The sequence below is a fragment of the Lepus europaeus genome, chromosome 15 (genome assembly GCF_033115175.1).
Source record: "Lepus europaeus isolate LE1 chromosome 15, mLepTim1.pri, whole genome shotgun sequence".
NCBI classification, from domain to species: Eukaryota; Metazoa; Chordata; class Mammalia; order Lagomorpha; family Leporidae; genus Lepus; species Lepus europaeus.
Window position 1 is genome coordinate 28,842,507 of NC_084841.1, and position 21,697 is coordinate 28,864,203.

The 21,697-nt window shown below is 38.4% G+C and overlaps 1 protein-coding gene across 5 annotated transcripts in view; it reads right to left on the minus strand.

Annotated features, from left to right (window-relative positions):
• The window catches only part of NADK2 (NAD kinase 2, mitochondrial), a 54,941-nt gene that overhangs the window by 16,398 nt on the left and 16,846 nt on the right, over positions 1-21,697 (minus strand). For 3 of the 5 annotated variants that reach the window (XM_062212590.1, XM_062212585.1, XM_062212587.1), the window contains exons 2-9: positions 21,338-21,426; positions 20,408-20,496; positions 18,048-18,129; positions 13,128-13,211; positions 11,025-11,161; positions 4,750-4,828; positions 2,296-2,361; positions 862-957 (exon numbers count right to left, since the gene is read on the minus strand). In XM_062212590.1, coding sequence (XP_062068574.1) covers positions 862-957; positions 2,296-2,361; positions 4,750-4,828; positions 11,025-11,161; positions 13,128-13,211; positions 18,048-18,129; positions 20,408-20,496; positions 21,338-21,426 — 722 coding nt within the window. The remainder of the gene's footprint in view (positions 1-861; positions 958-2,295; positions 2,362-4,749; positions 4,829-11,024; positions 11,162-13,127; positions 13,212-18,047; positions 18,130-20,407; positions 20,497-21,337; positions 21,427-21,697) is intronic. The other 2 variants (XM_062212588.1, XM_062212589.1) reach the window with 1 other exon arrangement.

Consider the following 21,697-nt stretch of genomic DNA (forward strand, 5'->3'; position numbering starts at 1 on the left):
GAGGAGTGAACCAACGGATGGAAGACCTTTCTCTCTGCCTCTCCTTCTCTGTAACTCTGCCTTTCAAATAAATAATAAATATTTTAAAAAAAAGAAAGAAAATTTATATTTTGACTGTAGAGCAGAGGGTCTAGGTAAGTGACAATGGCATTAAGAACTACAGGGAACACAGAAAAAAAAATTGAGCAACGAGTTCAGTTTTCAAGGTATTGAACATGAAGTACTCCTACCATCCTAATAAGTTTAAGATATGAATTTGTATTCAGGAGAGAAGACAGCTATAGTTATAGTCTGGAAGGCATCTGCATGTACAAGGTATTTTCAGAAAGTTCATGGAAAATGCATATTGTGACAAAATAAGCATAGATCTCAAAATATTTTTTGCATCAAAATAAACTTTAATTCCATTTTCCCATGTACTCCTCACATGTACTAAGAAACCTAGGACAAGGTATCGAGTAAGATACAGGATATCCCAAGTTATCTCTTGTTAGGCCTACAGTGTGCATAATTCCAGCCTATCTTTTCTATTGTACTTTGAATCATTTCTTTACTATTTAAAATATTCTTTAATTATTAAAAAATATAACTTCCACTTCTCATTTCCTTTAATTTCTTCACAAACCTAGAGCAGGAGGCTTAATAATGACCAAACCTAGGCTGTGGCTGTATTCCAGGAAGCCAAGGCAGGACAAATGGACCCAATCAACAAGTGAAGCAGAAACTGGGCCAACCTATGTAAAAACAACAGACTACCTGCTGTGTATTAGAGACTTTGGATGCACCATTATGTGATAGCGAGCAAGTTATATTACTTGGCATATTTCACAGACATTGATAAGTAACATCCCAATGACTCACCAAGCCTTTGATCCTGTTCCTGTACACAAATTGAGCCCTGAACTCTTCTGTTTTTCCCATGGACCATCATCAACCGAAATCTCATAATAGGAGGCCCTGCGAATTGAGAAGATAAAACTATGTTTGCTAAGTTTATGGTTCATAGTAAATGAGACCGTTTTCTTAAGAATTGATGAAATCTAAGTAAGTCACTTGACCAAGACATATCTGACTTAGTAGGCACACACATCATGGTGCTAATTCCAATGTTGATTAAGTGAAAAGTTAGAAGAAAAAAAATACTTCTGCATGTCTGCATTTCTTTCTGATATACTATATATGTCCTGTTCTATGAATACTTTAATAATTAAAATTGGGGCTTCTTATAAACTTAGCTAGCATTGCTGCTACTGCTATTACAGAGTCTGACACATACATAGCCTCATTGCAGAATTCAAAGCAACACACCACTCTGAAGTGGGTTTCTTCTTGGTAACTAGTCCCTGATATTTCTAAATCTATGTTCAGTTCTTTGAGTTACCAATAATTTATTCTAAACTCTTGTTCCTTATGTTATACACTAACATTCCTTTGGAACTGGTAGTAAGCTAAGAGAGATAAGGTGATAAAATTTTAAAAACAATTCTCAAAAAATATTGAATTAGAGAACAAAACTAGAATTTTTAAGTTATATTAATTTTAAAAGTTATATATATATTTCTTGGAATATTTCATACAAGTGGGTTTTCTGACACTAGCAAGAACAACACTGTTCTTCAACTTCATGAATGTGGAAATGATTTGCAACTATACAAAGAACTTTTGGAACATGTGAAAGCTTATTTTGTAAACTTTACCTTAAAATAATGGTGTCAATGATCAACACAGGCTTTTCATCTCCAGCAAAAAACGTTAAAGTAAGCCCTTAATAAAATATAGCTTTTCAAAATTATGACAATTACTAGACATGCTTGCAAACACTAAAAGTCTATGGATAATCTATTATTGAAACCTTTTCCATTTCTCTTGCAAGCTTTTAATTTGTTAAGGTTTTACAAGACAAAATTCTTTTCCATTTTTCTCTGAAGTCCATATTCCTTATAAAAATAAGAGACAGCAGGTCTACTATTCACATTCAATCTATTTCACAACTGTTATATCTTCCTAGAAAATGCACATTAGGAACCTATTATAAACAGACAAGTCAGCCAAATCCAAAAAATGGCTGATACTATAGCAGAGTCAAGTAGAAACAAAAGACATTAGAGGTAAGTGAGGGTGGGTAGAGGAAAAGCAGAGACAGAGAGGAAGAAAGGTGTAGTCAAGTCAGAGATGTTGAGCCCAAAACAATGAGCAAATTTAGTGTCATTCTCACATGCAGGTTTATCAAGATTAGTCAATTCACAGAATTTTTGTTTCAGGGAAATTATTTTTTAAGGCAGCAATAAAACTCACAGTCCCTTTAGAGTGGGTACACTTCTTCTTAAATTGTCCACTGCTACAGCCCAAGAATAAGACATTCTAGGTTAGAACAAATAGGAGACAAGAAAAAAAATTGGGCTTTTAAAATGTTCTTAAATCTAAGAACATTATAAATGAGGCAGGAATAATATTGCTGCACTTTGTATTTTTCAAGCAAAGCACTTAGGTTTTCAGGGCATGGTAAAATCTTAATACAGGGTCTGGAATCAGAAATACTGGGTTTACGTAATCATTCTGATGCTACTAATCATATGGTCTTGGGCAAGTTATCTGAAATCCCCAGATCTCAATTTTTTTCAATGATAAACACAACTACTACTCTCTCTGGAAACTGCCATGAGGATTAAATGAGATCACTAGCACAATTTACACAATGCCTGAAACAAAGCAGGCATCCAATAAATGTTCATTTTCTTTCTGCCTAAGGATTTTACAGAATCTTTAAAAATAAGTTCTAATAACCCCAATGGTTAAACTATGTTCAATAAGTTCAACAGTGTCAGAAGCCAACCCATTACTGCCTTTATCTTGGTAAAGATATAAGGTGAGACATCGAGAACACAAAAAAAGAGCAGCATCAGACATTAACCTCACAGGCGTTCACTCCTCAAAAACCTATCAACTATTCCCAGTTCTCCTCCTTATATGAGTTATTTAATTTTTTAGTAAGTACAAATTATAAAGCAACACTAGTAGAAGCTCTTAGCAGTTAACAATACAACCTTTAAAATATACAAACAGAATAAGACAGTAAATGGCTTGCCTAGAACAAGCATTAACTCACAAAACATGTTTACTTTTGTCATTAATTCAATGGATTTTTAGTATTGTTGTTTTCTTCTTTGTCTTACATCTTAAGCAAAAATAACTAGATACCACTACAGTTACATTTTCTCCGCTCTTCTATCACACATCTATTACTCATCTCTATTATTACTTCAAACTCAATAGTAGGAAAAGAATAAGCTACTTTATTTTTGGCTTCCTTAAAATATTTCACTTCTTTAAAGAATGATAAACTTTTTAAAATTATGTATTTCATACCCTTCATAAAGTAAGATACCACAATACCACTACCTGTATCTTACACATCTTTACATCCAAAGTGACTTACATATTGCATGCAGCAGGTACACAGTATATTTTTACTGAATAAAATTAATATTACATACAACAAAATAATTACAAAAAGTCAAAAAACGGTTCAAATCATTCTGAATTAGTTTTTGTTCTTTTCATTACAAGAGTTGGTAATAAAGCTATTTACTACTGGCTAGAACTTCGATATATTTTTTAAGACAAATTCCTCTCACCATAATTAAAACTTCTTATGAAAAAACAAGATTTGCAACAGACAGAATTTCTGAATTTATTAAATTCTCAAGTAAACTAAGAAATCAAAACACATGGCCTTCAAAGGTTTACATGGTTCTGGTAAGGAAAGTGGGACATTAAACTCATCTTTAATATTGTATCTCAAATTTACTTACATCTACAAAAATGAGAAGTCAAGTTCCAAAATACTACCAAGAGTTAAATTAACTTAGATTACGGTGTTCATTCTTAGCTAGTAACTATGTTACACAGACACATTCTGCAAAAACATTTTGTGGACAATTACACCGAAGTTATATGCAAGTTCCACAAAACAGATTTTATCAGTAATAAAATGCATACCACATTTTTATACTCCTAATGATGAACTACAATAACCCTAATGTTTGCTAATAATGGTTATAATAATATTGAACTGTCAATACACTTGCCTTATGATATGTTACACTAAAAAGGATACAACATCACCTATGTAGCACACCTGTCAAAAATGCCTTGTCTGAATCTTGCAGAGAAAAGAAAAAAACATATAAACCTAAAATAAGGGATATTCTGCAAATCAACTGGCTTAGATCATTCAAAAATATTACTATCATGAATGGGGCTAAGGAATCATTCTTAATTCTAAAGGGCCATAACAGCCAAATGTAATATGATTCTTAATTGAATTCTGGATTAAAATAAGCAAACTATGCAAATTAGATTTAAAGGACACTAAAGACAATTAGTGAATGAATGCTGAAGTGGACTGTCTTTATAAAAGTTTTACATCAGTTACAAACGTATGGCTCGTATATACCCTTACCACCCTCATAAATATTGATAAAGCATCTATCTAATAAATTATAGGCTCTAGGAAGTAGTGCAGTAGATAAACTTGAATACTTTGTTTAACCTAGCACTTTTTAGTCACAGAATGTTCTTACCTCTTAATGTATAAAAGATTATGGAAATATTTTCTTAAGTAATAAATTCTTATTACCCACACAGTACTAATCAAAAATCTTAACCAGGTCATAAAAAATTGAATAAATATAAAAAAAGTACCAAAACATTAAATTCCATACTCAATGTCACAGGTTTAAAGGTTACCTGGATGACAGACTCTCCCCAATGAAGACTTCATTTAGTGCTCTCACTGGCAAAAGCTGGGGTCCTGAAGCCTCAGACCCTACAGGTAATGAAAAAATAAAAAAAAATCCAAAATAGTTCCTCAAATTTCAGAAATGTTATGATAAAAATTTTATGAAACGTTAAAAGTTTCATATTTTGTTTTGATAAACATTTTAATTTTATAGCTAACATACAAACAATTCTAATTTAAAATATCTATAATATAAACATTAAAGTCACCTAAACATATCAGCAAGAAAGCTTCTATCTCTTCAAAATAAATCTTGATTCCTTTTGAAACAATTTTCCAAGAGTAATAAAATGTATTTATCTATCTCATAAGATTCTTGTCACACTCAAGTTAGTTTTCTCCTGGAAGCTTTAGAGGAATGACCTAGTACTTCTAAAGAAAAACAATCTTGGATTTAAGCAGCAATTTACATGCACAGCTCATATTGGAAACAAAACTAGATTGGTTACAGAGATAAGCAGTTGTTTTTCTTTTCCCAAACAAAAAACCTCAAGAGTGCTTCAGCAGGGTGGGTGTTGTAGCATAGCAGGCTAAGCCTCTGCCTGCGATGCAGGCATCCCACATGGACACTGGTTCAATCCTGGCTGCTCCACTTCCGATCCAGCTCCCTGCTAATGTGCCTGGGAAAACAGTGGAAGATGGCCCAAGTACTTGGGTCCCTGCACCTACGTGGGAGACCCAGAAGAAGCTCCCAAGTCCTGGCTTCAGACTGGCCTAGCCTCAACCATTGCAGCCATTTGGGGAGAGAACCAGCGGATGGAATCTTTCTCTCTTGTTCCTCTCTTTCTGTAACTTTGCTTTTCAAATAAATAAAAAATAACTCTTTAAAACAAAAAAAGAGTGTTTTAGCAACAACAGCTTTGGGGGAATACTACCTTATCTCCCTTCTTGATTCCTAAAAGTGTGATCTTTTTTTCTGATCTGTAAAGAATGTGCACAGTTTAAGTTATCTTCCTTGATGCTTATAAACATCACTAACTCAAATAAACTACTCCAAAAAGATTCCCAGTGCTTTTTGGACCAAACTCCCCATGGTCACTTGAAATGACCCTTTTTACATCTTTTATCAGTTTGCAACTAGAAATAACAACCTCATCCTCTCAAAGCCAACAGCAGATTTAGTGAACTCAAGTATCTCTGTGGACAGGTTTACTTTTCTATACCTTCCACAATTTCTTTCTAAGTCAATGCTTAAAAGTCTATCCTATGGCCAGCACCACGGCTCAATAGGCAATCCTCCACCTAGTGGCACCGGCACCCCAGGTTCTAGTCCCGGTCGAGGCGCCAGATTCTGTCCCGGTTGCCCCTCTTCCAGGCCAGCTCTCTGCTATGGCCCGGGAGTGCAGAGGAGGATGGCCCAAGTCCTTGGGCCCTGCACCCCATGGGAGACCAGGAGAAGCTCCTGGCTTTGGATCAGTGCGGTACGCCGGCCGCAGCACGCCAGCAAGGTGGCCATTAGAGGGTGAACCAATGGCAAAGGAAGACCTTTCTCTCTGTCTCTCTCACTGTCCACTCTGCCTGTCAAAAAAAAAAAAAAAGTCTATCCCAGCTGTGGTAGGCAGTGATTCCTGCTTCCTGGTACTCCCTTGTGAATACATACACTCTCTCATACCAGGGTTGCCTTATGTGATAAGAATACAGAAGAAATGATGGTATATCACTTCTGAGATTAGATAATAAAAATACATTGTGGGATCTGCCTTTATGCTTTTTCTCTCAGATCACTTGTGGGGAAAAATACGTCACACATAGTGTGAAGTGGCCAACATGGTGAGGAACTAGTCTCCTGCTAACAGCCATGTGTTGAGCTGAGTGGATCCTCCAATATGTTATGTCTTCAGATACTGCTGTCACCAACAACAGCTTGGCTGTCACCTCCAGGAAGATGTCAAACCAAAACTAGCCAGCAAAGTGCTCCTGGACTGCTCACTTTTACAGTCTGTGTGAGGAATGACTTAGCCTATGTTTTATCTCTGGCTGTTGTACTGAGAATAGGCAAAAGTGCACAAAGGTAGGAGAGAGACCACTTAATGAGGATACTAATAATCCAGTTCAGGGTTAAAGGTAGCACTGAAGATGAAAAGTGGTTAGACTTAGGTAATTTTGAAAATAAGACCAGGGCCGGTGCTGTGGCGCAGTGGGTTAACGCCCTGGCCTGAAGCGCCAGCATCCCATATGGGCGCCAGGTTCAAGTCCCGCCTGCTCCACTTCCTATCCAGCTCTCTGCTGGGGAGTGAACCATCAGATGGAAGACCCCCCCCCCCTCTGCCTCTCCTCTCTCTGTGTAACTCTGACTTTCAAATAAATAAAAATAAATAGTTTAAAAAAAAAAAAAAAAGAAGACCAACTGAATTTCTACTGGGTGTGGGATTTCAAAGACAGGAGTGAAGTATAACAAGATTGTTTGACCTGAACAGCTGGTAGGATGGAGCTGTCATGAGCTAAAATGAGGAATATTGTGTCAAACTGGTTTGGAAGAGCACAATTTCAGTTTGGATGTAAGTTTCACATGTTTGTTTGAATCTCTAATAGAGATACGAAATACGCAGTTAGCTATACAAGTTTGAATTCAAAAGAGAGAAGTCTGGGAGTGAAGACAAAAATTCATGAGTTGTCAGCACATAGTATCTACAGCAGTGAAACTGGATGAGATCACCAAGAAAGTGAATATAAGTAGATAAGCAAACCAAGGACTGAGACTTGGGGTACTTAAAATACTATGATTGTGGAAAGCCAAGACACTCTGGAAAAAAAAAAAGAAGACCTAAATGAAAGATCTCTGCGAGTGAGATCCCAGTGGAAAGAATGGGCCATCAAAGAAGGAGGTACCTTTCTCTGAAGGGAGGAGAGAACTTCCACTTTGACTACGACCCTGTCGGAATAAGATTGAAGTCGCGAACCCTAAAGGCTTCTATAGCCTTGGCAACTCATGACTAGAGCCTAGGGAGATTACTGACGCCATAAACAAGAGTGTCAATTGTTAAATCAACAACAGGAGTCACTGTGTACTTACGTCTCATGTGGGATCTGTCCTTAATGTGTTGTCCAATGTGAAGTGATGCTATAACTAGTACTGAAACAGTATTTTTACACTTTGTGTTTCTGTGTGGGTGCAAACTGATGAAATCCTTACTTAGTACATACTGAATCAATCTTATGTATATAAAGATAATTGAAAATGAAAAAAAAAAACTTGGCTTTAAATTGGAAATTGCATAGAAAATTAATCAATTTTTAAAAAATATCATGTAGGATCTCTGTCCTTAATGTGCTGTACATTGTGATTTAATGCTATAACTAGTACTCCAACAGTATTTTTCACTTTGTGTTGCTATGTGGGGGCAAACTGATGAAATCTTTACTTAATATATACTAAACTGATCTTCTGTATATAAAGAGAATTGAAAATGAGTCTTGGTGTGAATGGAAGGGGAGAGGGAGCGGGAAAGGGGAGGGTTGTGGGTGGGAGGGAAGTTATGGGGGGGGGGGGAGCCATTGTAATCCATAAGCTGTACTTTGGAAATTTATATTCATTAAATAAAAGTTTAGAAAAAATAAAATAAAATACTATGACTGGGGACAAGAAAGAGAGTAGTGAGTCAGGAGAAACATGGTCTTCGCTAACTAAAAATTATCAAGGATAAAAGCATCAGAACAATTGGCTGGGGCCAGCACTGTGGCGCAGTGGGTTAAAGCCCTGGCCTGCAGTGCTGGCATCCCATATGGGCGCCAGTTCTAGTCCCAGCTGCTCCTCTTCCAATCCAGCTCTCTGCTATGGCCTGAGATAGCAGTAGAAGATGGCCCAAGTCCTTGGGCCCCTGCACCCGCGACAGAGACCCGGAAGAAGCTCCTGGCTTCGATTCGGCGCAGCTCCAGCCGTGTAGCCATCTGGGGAGTGAACCAGCAGATGGAAGACCTCTCTCTCTGTATCTGCCTCTCTCTGTAACTCTTTCAAATAAATAAAATAAACCTTAAAAAAAAAAAAAAGAACAATTGGCTGGTCTTTTAAATAAATTAGTACCTTTTTTTTAATTAAAAGAGCTCTACAGGATCTAATAGCTAGATAAAGGCAGACTCCAACATCTGAAAACTGCTTTTAAAACTAGCTGTGAAAGATATTCTGGGAACAAGTTGGTGAATATGGCTTGAGTAGATGAGTTGAAAACTTACAGAAAGAAAAAGCTGAAAACTGTTAGCATTAAAAGCAGGACTCAGAATAGTATGAATACATACACACACCAAAAAAACAAACATATACACACACATGGAGCACAGAGAAAGAACAGAAAGTATGTACACTATGGTGCTACCAGTGGTGAACTCTGGATGATGGAGTTGTAAAGTTTTAATTTTTAATATTTTGGTTAGCAGTATATTTTCCGATGTGTTTACAATATGCACACATTGGCCGGCGCCGCAGCTCAACAGGCTAATCCTCAGCCTGTGGCACCGGCACAACAGGTTCTAGTCCCGGTCAGGGCGCCGGATTCTGTCCCTGTTGCCCCTCTTCCAGGCCAGCTCTCTGCTATGGCCCGGGAGTGCAGTGGAGGATGGCCCAAGTCCTTGGGCCCTGCACCCGCATGGGAGACCAGGAGAAGCACCTGGCTCCTGGCTTCGGATCAGCGCGGCAGCCATTGTGGGGTGAACCAAAGGCAAAAGGAAGACCTCTCTCTCTCTCTCTCTCTCACTGTTCCACTCTGCCTGTCAAAAAATAAAAATAAAAATAAACAATATGCACACATTGCTTTTAAATGTTTTTCTAAGAAATGATTCATTAAGTTACATTCTGCTGATAGATAAGAAGACTGATGACAATTTATCACAAGATCCAGAAAAATGAAAGTCACTGATGATCTTGACAAGATGTTTTTCAGTGGAGTAGGGACAACAAAACTTGACTGGAATACTTTGGCAGCTCCTCAAAATGTTAAACACAGAGTTACTGTAAGATCCAGTAATTATACTCCTAGGTGCGTAGCCCAGAAAAATTAAAACAAATGTCCACATAATAACTTGTGCACAGACATACATAGCAACGTTATTTTAGTCGCCCAAAGTATAAATCACCAAATGTACTTAACAGATGAACAAATAAAAAAAGTGTAGAAGTCAGCTCTCTGTATTTGTAGATTTTATTCCTCATTTGTAGATTAACCAGAGTGGAAATACTGAAAAAAAATTCACACTGCACTGAACATGTACAGACTTTTCTCACTATTGCCAACAAAATAAATAGCTACCTACATAGCACCTGCATTGTATTAAACAAGATAGGAATGACTTAGCATACACAAGATGATGTGTACAGGTTACACACAAATACTACGACTCCAAATTATTGGGATTTGAACATCTATGGATTTTAGTACCCTTGAGCTTCTGGAAACAATCCCTCACAGATACTGAAAGATGAATGTATATCACACAACAAAAAATTATTCAGCAATAGATAATTACAGGCTACAGCATGGATACTTGGAAACATGCAGCTAAATGGAATAAATCAATCACAGAAGAAAAAATACTCTCTGACTTCATGCACATTAATGGTTTCCTAGGATGGAAACTCACTGCTAATGAGTATGGATTTGTTTTGGGGTTGCTGAAAATGGCAAGAATCTTTCTTTAAACATCAACTACCCCATCAGATAAAACACTTCCCTAATAAGGTAGTTTTCAAACATGTCCTAGGAAACATTTCTTCTAGAAATATGTTATATTTCTCTCTTCTTATTATGGGCCAGCGCTGCGGCTCACTAGGCTAATTCTCCGCCTGCGGCACTGGCACCCCAGGTTCTAGTCCCGGTTGGGGTGCCGGTTCTGTCCTGGTTGCTCCTCTTCCAGTCCAGCTCTCTGCTGTGGCCCGGGAAGGCAGTGGAGGATGGTCCAGGTGCTTGGGCCCTGCACCCGCATGGGAGACCAGGAGGAAGCACCTGGCTCCTGGCTTCAGATCGGCACAGCGCGCCAGCCATAGCAGCCATTTTGGGGGTGAACCAACAGAAGGAAGACCTTTCTCTCTGTCTCTCTGTCTAACTCTGCCTGTCCAAAAAAAAAAAAAGTTTCTAATTATAAATTTTGCAGCTGCTGTAGGCCACTGTACTTACCTGCCATTAGAAATGAAATGGCTTATAAATAAAGAAATGGCTTATAAATTATTACTTTGAAAAACTTGAGGTCAAAGTGCCATATTGCCCCTAACACATCCAACTCCCCATCTACCTACTTTCATCGTCAACTCGTTCAATGTTGAAAGCTCTACTGTGCTGATTCAAGCTCAGCTGCTGTTCGTGCAGGTCCACAGGAACTGGGTTGATGCCGGTCCCTTCAAGGTACAGGCGGATCCGCTGCCTCCACAGCCACCTGAGGAAAGGGAAGCAAAAGCAACTTACTCTAAAAGAGAATAAATGCGACTAAGGATCAGACGTACTAAGTTCACAACATTTTTAAATTTAATATTAAAATGCTAGTTACCCATGAAGGAATTGTACCAGAAACACCTAAAACTCAAAGGTTCCTGCTCAAAGACAAATTTGGGTGTTTAGTTCTCTTTTTCATTATAATAGAAATAGCTAACATGTTTGTACAAAATCTCCCAAGTTATTTGAGTTAAAATCAAACTCAAGAGATCATGAAGTTCCAAATATTGAACTAAATAATAGTTTGTGTTTGTTCAGCAAAAACATTATACAAAAAAGAAAGCATTCTGAAATTAAAATAACAGTGTTAAAAGTAGAACAGCACAAAATTTAATAACAGTAAAGTAAATTAAGAAATAACAATTATAAATTTTCTGATTACACCTCAATTTTTAAATGATATTTGGTAAAAGAAAAAAAATCAGAATTAATTGATTTCAAAACTAATATTTGATGTATCAAAAGCCAATGGGACAGCCAACCTGCAACATAGCAGGTTAAACCACTGCCTGCAACACCAGCATTCCATATAGGGTTTCAGCTGCTCCATTTCCAATCCAGAACCCTGCTAATGTGCCTGGGAAGGCAGAAGATGGCTCAAGTGCTTGGGTCCCTGCACCCATGTGGGAGATCTGGATGAAGCTCCTTGGTCCTCGCTTTGGCCCTGGCCCAGCACTGGCTGCTTCTGCCAACTGGGGATTGAACTGGTGGATGGAAGATCTTTCTCTCACTCTCACTCTCACCCTGTTTCTAACTTTCAAAATAAAATAAATAAATAAATCTTAAAAAAAAAAAAAAGTCAAAGGTACAGATTCTGTTAGGGAAGTATATTACTCTAAAATAGAATCAAACTTGGTTATAAATTAGTCATTTCCAAAGATGCCAAGCTTCCAAAATGAGTAGAATGAGTAGAAACTACTCACAAGAGAAGATTTCACACAATTTCACAAAGTATCCAGGAAAAAAGCTTTAACTGTACATCTGGTACAAGTCAAAAAGCAAAAGGCATCTAGGTTGGCACTCTCAAATATAATCAGCTAACTTCAGCTCAGCTTCTCCCTCTGGCCTCCTCTTTAATCTGACCACTGAAGAGATTATATAAAAGAAGTATTTTTTAAAGATTAATTTATTTATTTGAAATTCAGAATTACACAGAGAGAAGAAGAGTCAGAGAGAGAGAGGTCTCTTATTTGCTGGTTTACTCCCCAATTGGCCACAACAGCCGGAGCTATGTCGATCCGAAGCCAGGAGCCATCAGCTTCTTCCAAGACTCCCATGTGGGTGCAGGGGCCCAAGGACTTGGGCCATCTTCTACTGCCTTCCCAGGCCACAGCAGAGAGCTAGATGGGAAGTGGAGCAGCCAGGACTCAAACCAGTGCCCACATGGGATGTTGGCACTGCAGGCGGCGGCTTTACTGGCTACGCCACAGCGCCGGCCCCCAAAATAATATTTTTTAAAATCCTAACTACACTGTTTAAGAAATACTTAATATGCAAGACTGAGATAGCAAGAGTCTCAGTATGGCTGAATTAAATCTAAATCCTAGTCATTACTGAATGGGAAGTTAAGGATAATGAATATAAAATCTCAAAGTCTGAACATTCAAATGCAGCAAATAGTTTTTCTTTCTACCAAGCACAAGAAAGTGGAGTCACCACCTCTATCTCACTAAGGATAGAAGCCTCTACTTGGCAATTACATTATTGGCCAGCTAACATTCTGTCAGTGTTTCTCTACATGGTTCCAGGGGAATTAGAAGGCAAGTTAGATCTGTGCAACTCAGTATGTATTCTTTATATGGCTACTGTTATAATTGTGGAGCAATTCAAGTATTATCTGGTGTGTTTCATTTTTAACAGCATTATTAGTGGCACTTGCTTATTTACATATAACAGTAAGAAATTCCTACCTGAACTCACCACGAGAGAACTTCTGCAAGGCTTCTGGGAAGGAATGTGTGTATCGAACAGGCAGGCATAAATGACCCTCAGACCTTTATTGTAAAAGACATTTTGGGGGTGGTGTAAGGAAAAGAAGAAAAAGAATTGAGAGAAAAAAAATTTTGTTAATTATCAAACTACAAACATGAGATGAAATTCTGAAAGTTTCTATATTTTATTTCATTTTTCTAGAAAACTGACTTTATTTTCAACATGAACAAAAAATACCAAATAGAAATAGTAGTCTACATCCAGTTTTAATGTTATAACACACAATAATATTCAAGTTCCCACATTATAGTAGATCTACAAATAATAGGAAATCTGCCACTGATGGATGACCCTGTAAAGTAACCTAATGTTACAGTGTTGCTTGCATTTTACCTTTAAATTATTCAACTATTAACTCTGGGCAAGTCACTTTAAGCCTCCTCATCTCAAAAACTGTGACAAAAACCAAGGACATTCCTTATTCTGAGGACTCAAATTATGTCGAAGTGTTTTGAATCATAATCCCTTTCTAACATCATTTAAGATATCCTGAGAGTCTAGAAGAGAACTGAGAAAGCTTAACTCACTATAGTGCTTCATTTATTCAAAGGAGTTCATAGCTTGATGTCAGAGACAGAAAGTAAAACAAGTAACTGCAAACTACAAGTTAGTCAGATTGCCTATGGGCTGCTATAGGAAGATAACATGGTGTCCAGAAAGTTCAATCATCACATTTGTTTGATACTTCATTCTTGAATAGGTAAGGCTGGACTCTTGGCAAATAAATTCCTAATAATAAATATAAATTAGCTTATGTAAGTGTGAAGAGAAAAAAGTTTTTACAAAGTTATGAATAGTCAATTTCTTTATCTGAGAAGGTCAAGACTGAGGTTAAGAAAGGGCAGGGCCCAAGTTTTTAACTTATATACTCACTAATATTTAACACAGTGTTAAGTATGTAAAGCTATCACCAGTTATTTGATAGAAAGATACCTGCATGTCTAGAATGCTTGAGAGAAAGGTCTCTGATGAGGTTATAGTCAGCTATCAGTTAGGGATACAGGCAACCAACTAAAGGTTGGAGGGAATTAGAGAATCATACTGACCTAGTTGTTTTTTAAAGGAAAATATAGTTCAATAAAGTGTATGAACTATAATTACTGAAGTTAAGAATATTTTAATGACATAAAAGTATGCTATTAAGAAGTTATAAGCCCATTCATATTCATCAATACTGAAGGCAATCCAAAGCCAATCACTGAATGAATGATCTCAAATTATTCATGTTCAGGGAATATTTACTCAGCTACACTGGAGACCTAGACCTGGCCCCTAAGGTCATTTAATTAATCATTCATTTTTCAACTGCTTATTGCCTACCAGCTATGTATGATAGTGGGGACTGGCACTGTGGCATGGTGGGTTAAGCCACCACCTGCAATGCCAGCATCCCATATAGGTACCAGTTTGAGTCCTGGCTGCTCCACTTCCCAACCAGCTCTCCGCTAAACCACCTGGAAAAGCACCAGAAAATGACCCAAGTACTTGGGTCCCTGCACCCACGTGGGAGACCCAGAAGCAGCTCCTGACTCCTGACTCTGGCCTGGCCCAGCCCAGATGTCGTGGCCATTTGGGGAGTGAACCAGTGGGTGGAAGATCTCTCTTTCTTTGTCTCTCCCTCTCTCTGTAACTCCGCCTTTCAAATAAATAAGCTTTAAGAAAAAACAAAAACTATGATAGTGACAAAATACAAGGTTCTACATTCAAGGAATTATAACCTAAGAGACAAACAAGAAGAAAATAATATAAATGCTTTCTTTACAGGAAAAGTGTCAGAGCCCAGGAAAGGAACCAAAAGTCTTGGATAAACAAGAACTAAATGCTGTTAAGGGTATTCTTGGAAAAAGCATATATAAAGGCATGAAAAAAAAATGTGCCGTTTCGATAACTTTCACTTACTCTTTCATATCATACACTATCTTATATATCAACAAAGCTCCTCCAAAGAGCAAAAGCATCCCCATGCGAGCATCTAGCATGTATGTTAGTAGATGCTCATACAGTTATAATTTGCACTTACGAGCAGCCTTTAGGAAGGATTACCCTGAACAATGTATAAACCTGTGAGTTTATGAAGATAGATGAAACCAGAAAAGCAGAGACAATAGATGGTTATCTGTTACGCTAAGGAATTTGCAATGTAAATTGAAAGTCATAGGGAAACCCTAAAGATTTTAATTAAGGGGTGGATACAATGAGCTGAAGAAGACACAGTGTAAAGGATGGGTTAGAAAGGGAGAGACTGAAAGCTACTGCAGTAATTAAAAAATAATGAAAGGCGAGTGATGGTGAAGATGGCAAGAGATGGACTCAAAGGTGGTATCCTGGAACTCAGGACCAATGTGATGATGGGGTGAGGGAGAATTAGTCACCTCTTCAGCACAGGTGATGATTTCTTTTTTTTTTTTTTTTTTTTTTTTTGACAGGCAGAGTGGATAGTGAGAGAGAGAGAGAGAAAGGTCTTCCCTTTTGCCATTGGTTCACCCTCCACGGCGCATCTTGCTGATCCAAAGCCAGGAGCCAGGTGCTTCTCCTGGTCTCCCATGCGGGTGCAGGGCCCAAGCACTTGGGCCATCCTCCACTGCCTTCCCGGGCCATAGCAGAGAGCTGGCCTGGAAGCAGAGCAACCAGGATAGAATCCGGCGCCCCAACCGGGACTAGAACCTGGTATGCCGGCGCTGCAAGGCGGAAGATTAGCCTGTTGAGCCATGGTGCCGGCCAGGTGATGATTTCATTCAAGAATGATGGTTGATAAGAAAGGGAAGAGGCTCATCTGTGGACTAATTAAGATGTCACATTTTTAATAGCACTAGATAACATCCAAGTACAGGCCAGTGTGGCAGAACTGTATGAGGAAAGGGGAAAACAGCCAGGAATAAGGATAAGGAACAGACAGAGGCCAGATAATATAAAGCCTTATGCCATAGTTAAGTTGATCAATTGTTCCTTGGAATGATGATTTCATGGAACACAAACTTCTAGGCCTAAAACTGGGAAAATCTCAGGCAAGCCAGGAAAAGCTGGTCACCCCAGATACAGAAAAGAATTAGATCTTATTCTGAGTTAGAGGGAGAACCACTACAATGCCCTCAGCAGAGAAGTCACATATCAAACTTTTATAAAAAGATCCCACTGGCCACAGTAGGGAAGACAATGATCAAGTTTGGTGTTAGATAAGATCTGTGAGTCACCAGGATCTGAATTAAAGGCACAGGTGTTAATCAACTATTATTGAAACAGTAAAGTGAATGAAGGAGAAAAAAAAGATGACCTAGAGCACAATATTTGAAAATACCAGTAGTGGGGCCAGCTCTGTGGCGTAGCAGGTAAAACTGCCGTCTGCAGTGCCGGCATCCCATATGGGCGCCGGTTCGAGTCCCGGCTGCTCCACTTCTGATCCAGCTCTCTGCTATGGCCTGGGAAAGCAGTAGAAGGTGGCCCAAGTCCTTGCGTCTCTGCACCCGCGTGGGAGACACGAAGGCGGCTCCTGGCTTTGGATCGGCACAACACCGGCTGTTGCAGCCATCTGGGGAGTGAACCCAAGGACAGAAGACCTCTCTCTCTCTCTCTTTGCCTCTCCTTCTTTCTCTGTATAACTCTGAATTCCAAATAAATAAATAAATCTTTAAAAAAAAAGACAAGAAAATACCAGTAGTTTAAACAAGCATTGACAGAAAGAAAGACAGACAGACAGACAGACACTCTTCAAGGAGATAAAGACAAAGAAGTAGCCATAGAGATTTAGAGGGTCTACTGACAAAAAATAACAGGAGAAGTAAGGAGTATAATGAAGCCAAACAGCCACTCCTGAAGTAGTCACCACATAGAATGGTAATGAGAGATGACTAGGGCTATGCAGAAGGCTTTTGGGTCCAGTTCTAAGTGTGGGAGAAGTGCCACCACACTCAAGTTTCTATGACTTTTTTTCCCAGATGACCTTGGTAGCTGGAGTGGAAAGGATGATGATCGGACTGATTTGGATTGAATGGTAAGATAATGATTAAAAATATTTTAAAAACTATCAAGAAAGTAAATGAGGTGAAGGAGAATTAAACAAAGAAAACAGAGGGGATCAAAATACTTAAAGAATTAATTTAGTGGGATGAGAGATAAAGGTTGTTAAGGCAGGAGGCTTTGATCAGAGTGGAATCAGGGCTGTATAGATGGGGAAATTCCTGATGATCAGTCCAGGTATAAACACAGCTATGTGTGACTGGGACAGAATGAGAATAATCAGTGAAGCTAGGGAAGAAAAAAAAAAGTAATAGTATTGGGAGAAATCTACTAAGTCAATGAAGTCACCAAGAAAATCAGTAGAGGCAATAACCAGAAACTATAAGGAAAAGCAAAGAAAGAACATTAACTCAACACTCAAGCAATACCAAAGGTCCCAACACTTACCAGGTCAAGGGTTCAGGTCTTTTCTGCCAAAGATCCTACTTCCAAACTGCCTATACTCAAATCTGAGGAGTGGTCCATCCTGTAACATAATATCCTACCACCAATGCCAGCTAGATGCATGTAAATTTTATGCCTGAGCTAAAAACTAGAACTATCCTTGAAAACAACACCTACATGCCTAAATTCCATCACTCAGATGTTTTTGAAATATGATTCTACTGGTAGCTAGGAACAAGGGTACCTCCACTTGAAACATGTACTGAAGTCCCTGTTGCAACAGGGTCCAGCAATGTGACTGTAATAGAGAAAATAAAGAAGAGTTTCCCTATTTTAAAGCTTGTACCAAGTAGATATAACACAAAGTGAAGCAGAAATGTTTGTATTTATAATCTGCCAAAATAAACACAAACCAACCAATCAGAAACACTCTTTCTTACCGTTCTGGATCAGTGTTTACCCCTATCACTGGTTTAAGTCTGTCCAAGACTTTACTTGCTGCTAGAAGCATTGTGCCATCACCTAAAGGACAAAAGACAAAAGACAACTAGAGTTACAAGTTTTTGACAACATTTTGAAAACAAGTTCTTTTAAAAAAAAATATTTATTTGAAAGTCAGTTACAGAGAGAGAGAAAGAGAGGCAGAGAGAGATATAAAGAGGTCTTCCATCCGACTGTTCACTCCCCAACTAGCCGCAACAGCTGGAGTTGCGCAGATCCGAAGCCAGGAGCCAGGAGCTTCTTCTGGGTCTCCCACGTGGGTGCAGGGGCCCAAGGACTTGGGCCATCTTCTACTGCTTTCCCAGGCCACAGCAGAGAGCTGGATGAGAAGTGGAGCAGCCAGGATGGGAACCAGCGCCCAACATGTCAGCACTGCAGGCAGCTGCTTTACCCACTACGCCACAGTGCCGGCCCCAAAAACAATTTCTTTCATTGTAACAATTACATCCTACGCTATTGACCAGCCACAGACCACTCCACCTTTTTTTTTTTTTTAAGATTTATTTTATTTATTTGAAAGAATTACAGAGAGAGGTAGAGACAGAGAGAGAGGTCTTCCATCCGATGGTTCACTCCCCAATTGACTGCAACGGCTGGAGCTGTGCCAATCCGAAGCCAGGAGCCAGGAGCTTCTTCCGGGTCTCCCATGTGGGTGCAGGGGCCGAAGCACTTGGGCCATCTTCTACTGCTATCCTAGGCCATAATAGAGAGCTGGATAGGAAGATGAGCAGCAGGAACTAGAACCGGCGCCCATATGGGATGCCGGTGCTTCAGGCCAGGGCTTTAACCCGCTGCGCCACAGAGCTGGCCCCATACTCCACTTCTTTTCTACCATCTGGACTTCTGCATCAGAGTACTTCAAAAAATCCATGGAGAACGGAATTAAAAGGTAAGTTTATTCTTACACAAAAAGTTTTTTAAGTCTATGCACAGCTTTTTCATAATACATATTTTCCATGAACTTTTTGAAGATTTCCACTACGAGCAGATTTCAAAATTCTGAGACAACAAAATAAACATATTTTAATTCCATTTTTCACAACCTTTTTCAAGCACCCTCAAATCATGCCTACTGCTAAAATCCAGGAATTTAACAAATTTTAAATCAAATCTTGATTTCTTTTAAAGATTTTATTTATTTAAAAGGCAGAGTGACAGAGAGAAAGAAAGAGACAGAGAGAGAGACAGATCAATCTTTCACCCATTAGTTCAGTACCCAAATGGCTGTAATGGTTGGGGCTTGGGCCAGGCTGAAACCAAGGGTCTGGAACTCTTCAGGTTTCCAAAAGGTGGCAGGAGCCCAAGCACTAGAGCCATCTTCTGCTCCCTTCTCAGACACATTAACGGGAGCTGGATAAGAAGCAGGGCAGCTAGGACTTAAACTGGAGTTCAGATATGGGATTCCAGCACTGCAAATAGTGGCTTAACCTGCTGCGCCACGACACTGCCCCTAAATTTTTAAGATTGAAATTTCAGAATAATTCTTTGCTGTGAGGGCTTCCTTGTGTGCTGTAAAATGTGAAGTAGCATCCCTGATCACTACCCATTAGATGCCAGTAGTGTTCCCCTTCTTAGGAACCACTGCTCTAATCCCAAAACATCTATTAGTCAATTTCCTTTCCTTTTCTCATAACACTACTCCAAATTCACTCATTTTAATGAGAACATACCCCCAGAATGTCTAACTTTAGATTTTTCCACCAACAGCTCTGTCGATTTAAAGTTTTAGAAAGAGCACATTAAAATTCAGGAAAACCATAAGCAAACATTGGGGCCAAACAGGAACGGAATTTACATAATCCTGACATGGTGTAACTAGGCATTTAAAATTTAGGTGAGCTGGAATTCTTGTACCCCTGCAAAGTAACTTTGTCCTAAAACTGTCGGCTTGATACACCTACCTTCCCAGGATGAACTTGTCTCACCTGGGAGTAGGGCACATTCTAGGACCCCATCTGGTTTGTACATTCAATTGGGGTAACACCCCTACCAGTTAAAAAGAAGTGGAGAGTGGGGAAGAGGACTCTTTTTGCCATGGGCCACGCTGATAGGTACCACTGTCATTTTCTCACTCCCTAGCTGTTGCAGTTATTTGGGGAGAGGACCAGTGGATAGACAATATGGATCTCTTGCTCTGCCTTCAAAGTAAATAAATATTTTTTTAAAAAAAGATCTGTTAAACCTAATCTAAAAATTTGTCTTATGGTAGGACTGAGAAGGCTTTAATATAGCTAGACCCCAGGATATTTGGAAATAATGTATATTAAAGAATACTTTCATAACTCTCTAAAACTATTACCTCCTGCAGCTATGACAGCATCAGCCCATCGAACAGTCTCTTCATCATATTCTCTCCTCTTGACCAGACGAACCTCAATTCCCTCATTCCTAAGAGAAAAAAGCAAAGTTACATAAAATGCATTAATAACATCTATAATAGGAGCATTATTTTCTGAGAGGCAATTACAATGGATGTATAAATATAAAATAAATCTGTCTTATGAACAAATTTATATAGTTAGCTTCATTTACACTTAATAGTCAATTAGCTAAGAGAGGTCAAGAAGCAAAGGAATAAATTCAAAGGAATTATCATCTCCATGTGCTTTAAAAACATTTGATAATCACTGACAAATAGCAATATATAGTTACATATATAGTTATAATTTTATTACCTTCACTTCTTGTAATATTAAAGTTAATATAGTAATGGCCCAGAAGACTAATACTTAGACAAGTTTTGTTATAAAACTATTGTTATTTTAAAGTTAATATTTGTTGAGTGCCAAACTAAAATACTTTGTAATCTGCATTTTCTCAAAATGGTTTTCTTGTGTACATATTTATTCCTACTGCACTAAGTCCCAAATTAACTGAAATTTCTACAATTTAGTCACTCAAAAAGTGAAGTACATCCATACAATCCACCATTCTGAGAAATGAAACATTGCACATACCATTGAAGCCTACTGTGTACTGAATTAACTCTGCAACAAAGGTAGTTCTCTGGCTGACCAAATAATAACTGAAAACATCCATGAAATTTTTTGGAGAAGAATAAAAATCTCCTTAGAAATCTGTAAGGTCAGGTCCATTAACTTTCATATGCTTTTTGTAAAACGGTCTCATAACAATCTTTATTTAAAATCTAAACATTATCTGCTAATACAAGTAAAAAATGGAAGTCCTGAATATACAATCCTAGTCAAGACCTCATCCGTAGACTTACCGTAAACTATCTATAATATGCTCTACATTTTTGGTGTGAATATGATGTCGTTCAAGCAGTCCACTGTAGCTGGAGCCTTTCAGTGCAAGCTAAAATAAAAAGAAATGTTTTACTATTGATACATATGGTGTTATAAAGTTAAGCCTTTAAAAAGCTATTTATAAAATGAAACTTTTTTAAAAGATTTACTTTATTTATCTGAAAGACAGAGTTAGAGAGAGGTGGATATCGAGAGAGATAGGTCTTCCACCCACTGGTTCACTCCCCAAATGGCTGTAACAGCCGGAACTGAACCTATCCAAAGCCAAGAGCTTCTTCCTGGTCTCCCAAGCGGGTTCAGGAACCCAAGGACTTGGGCCA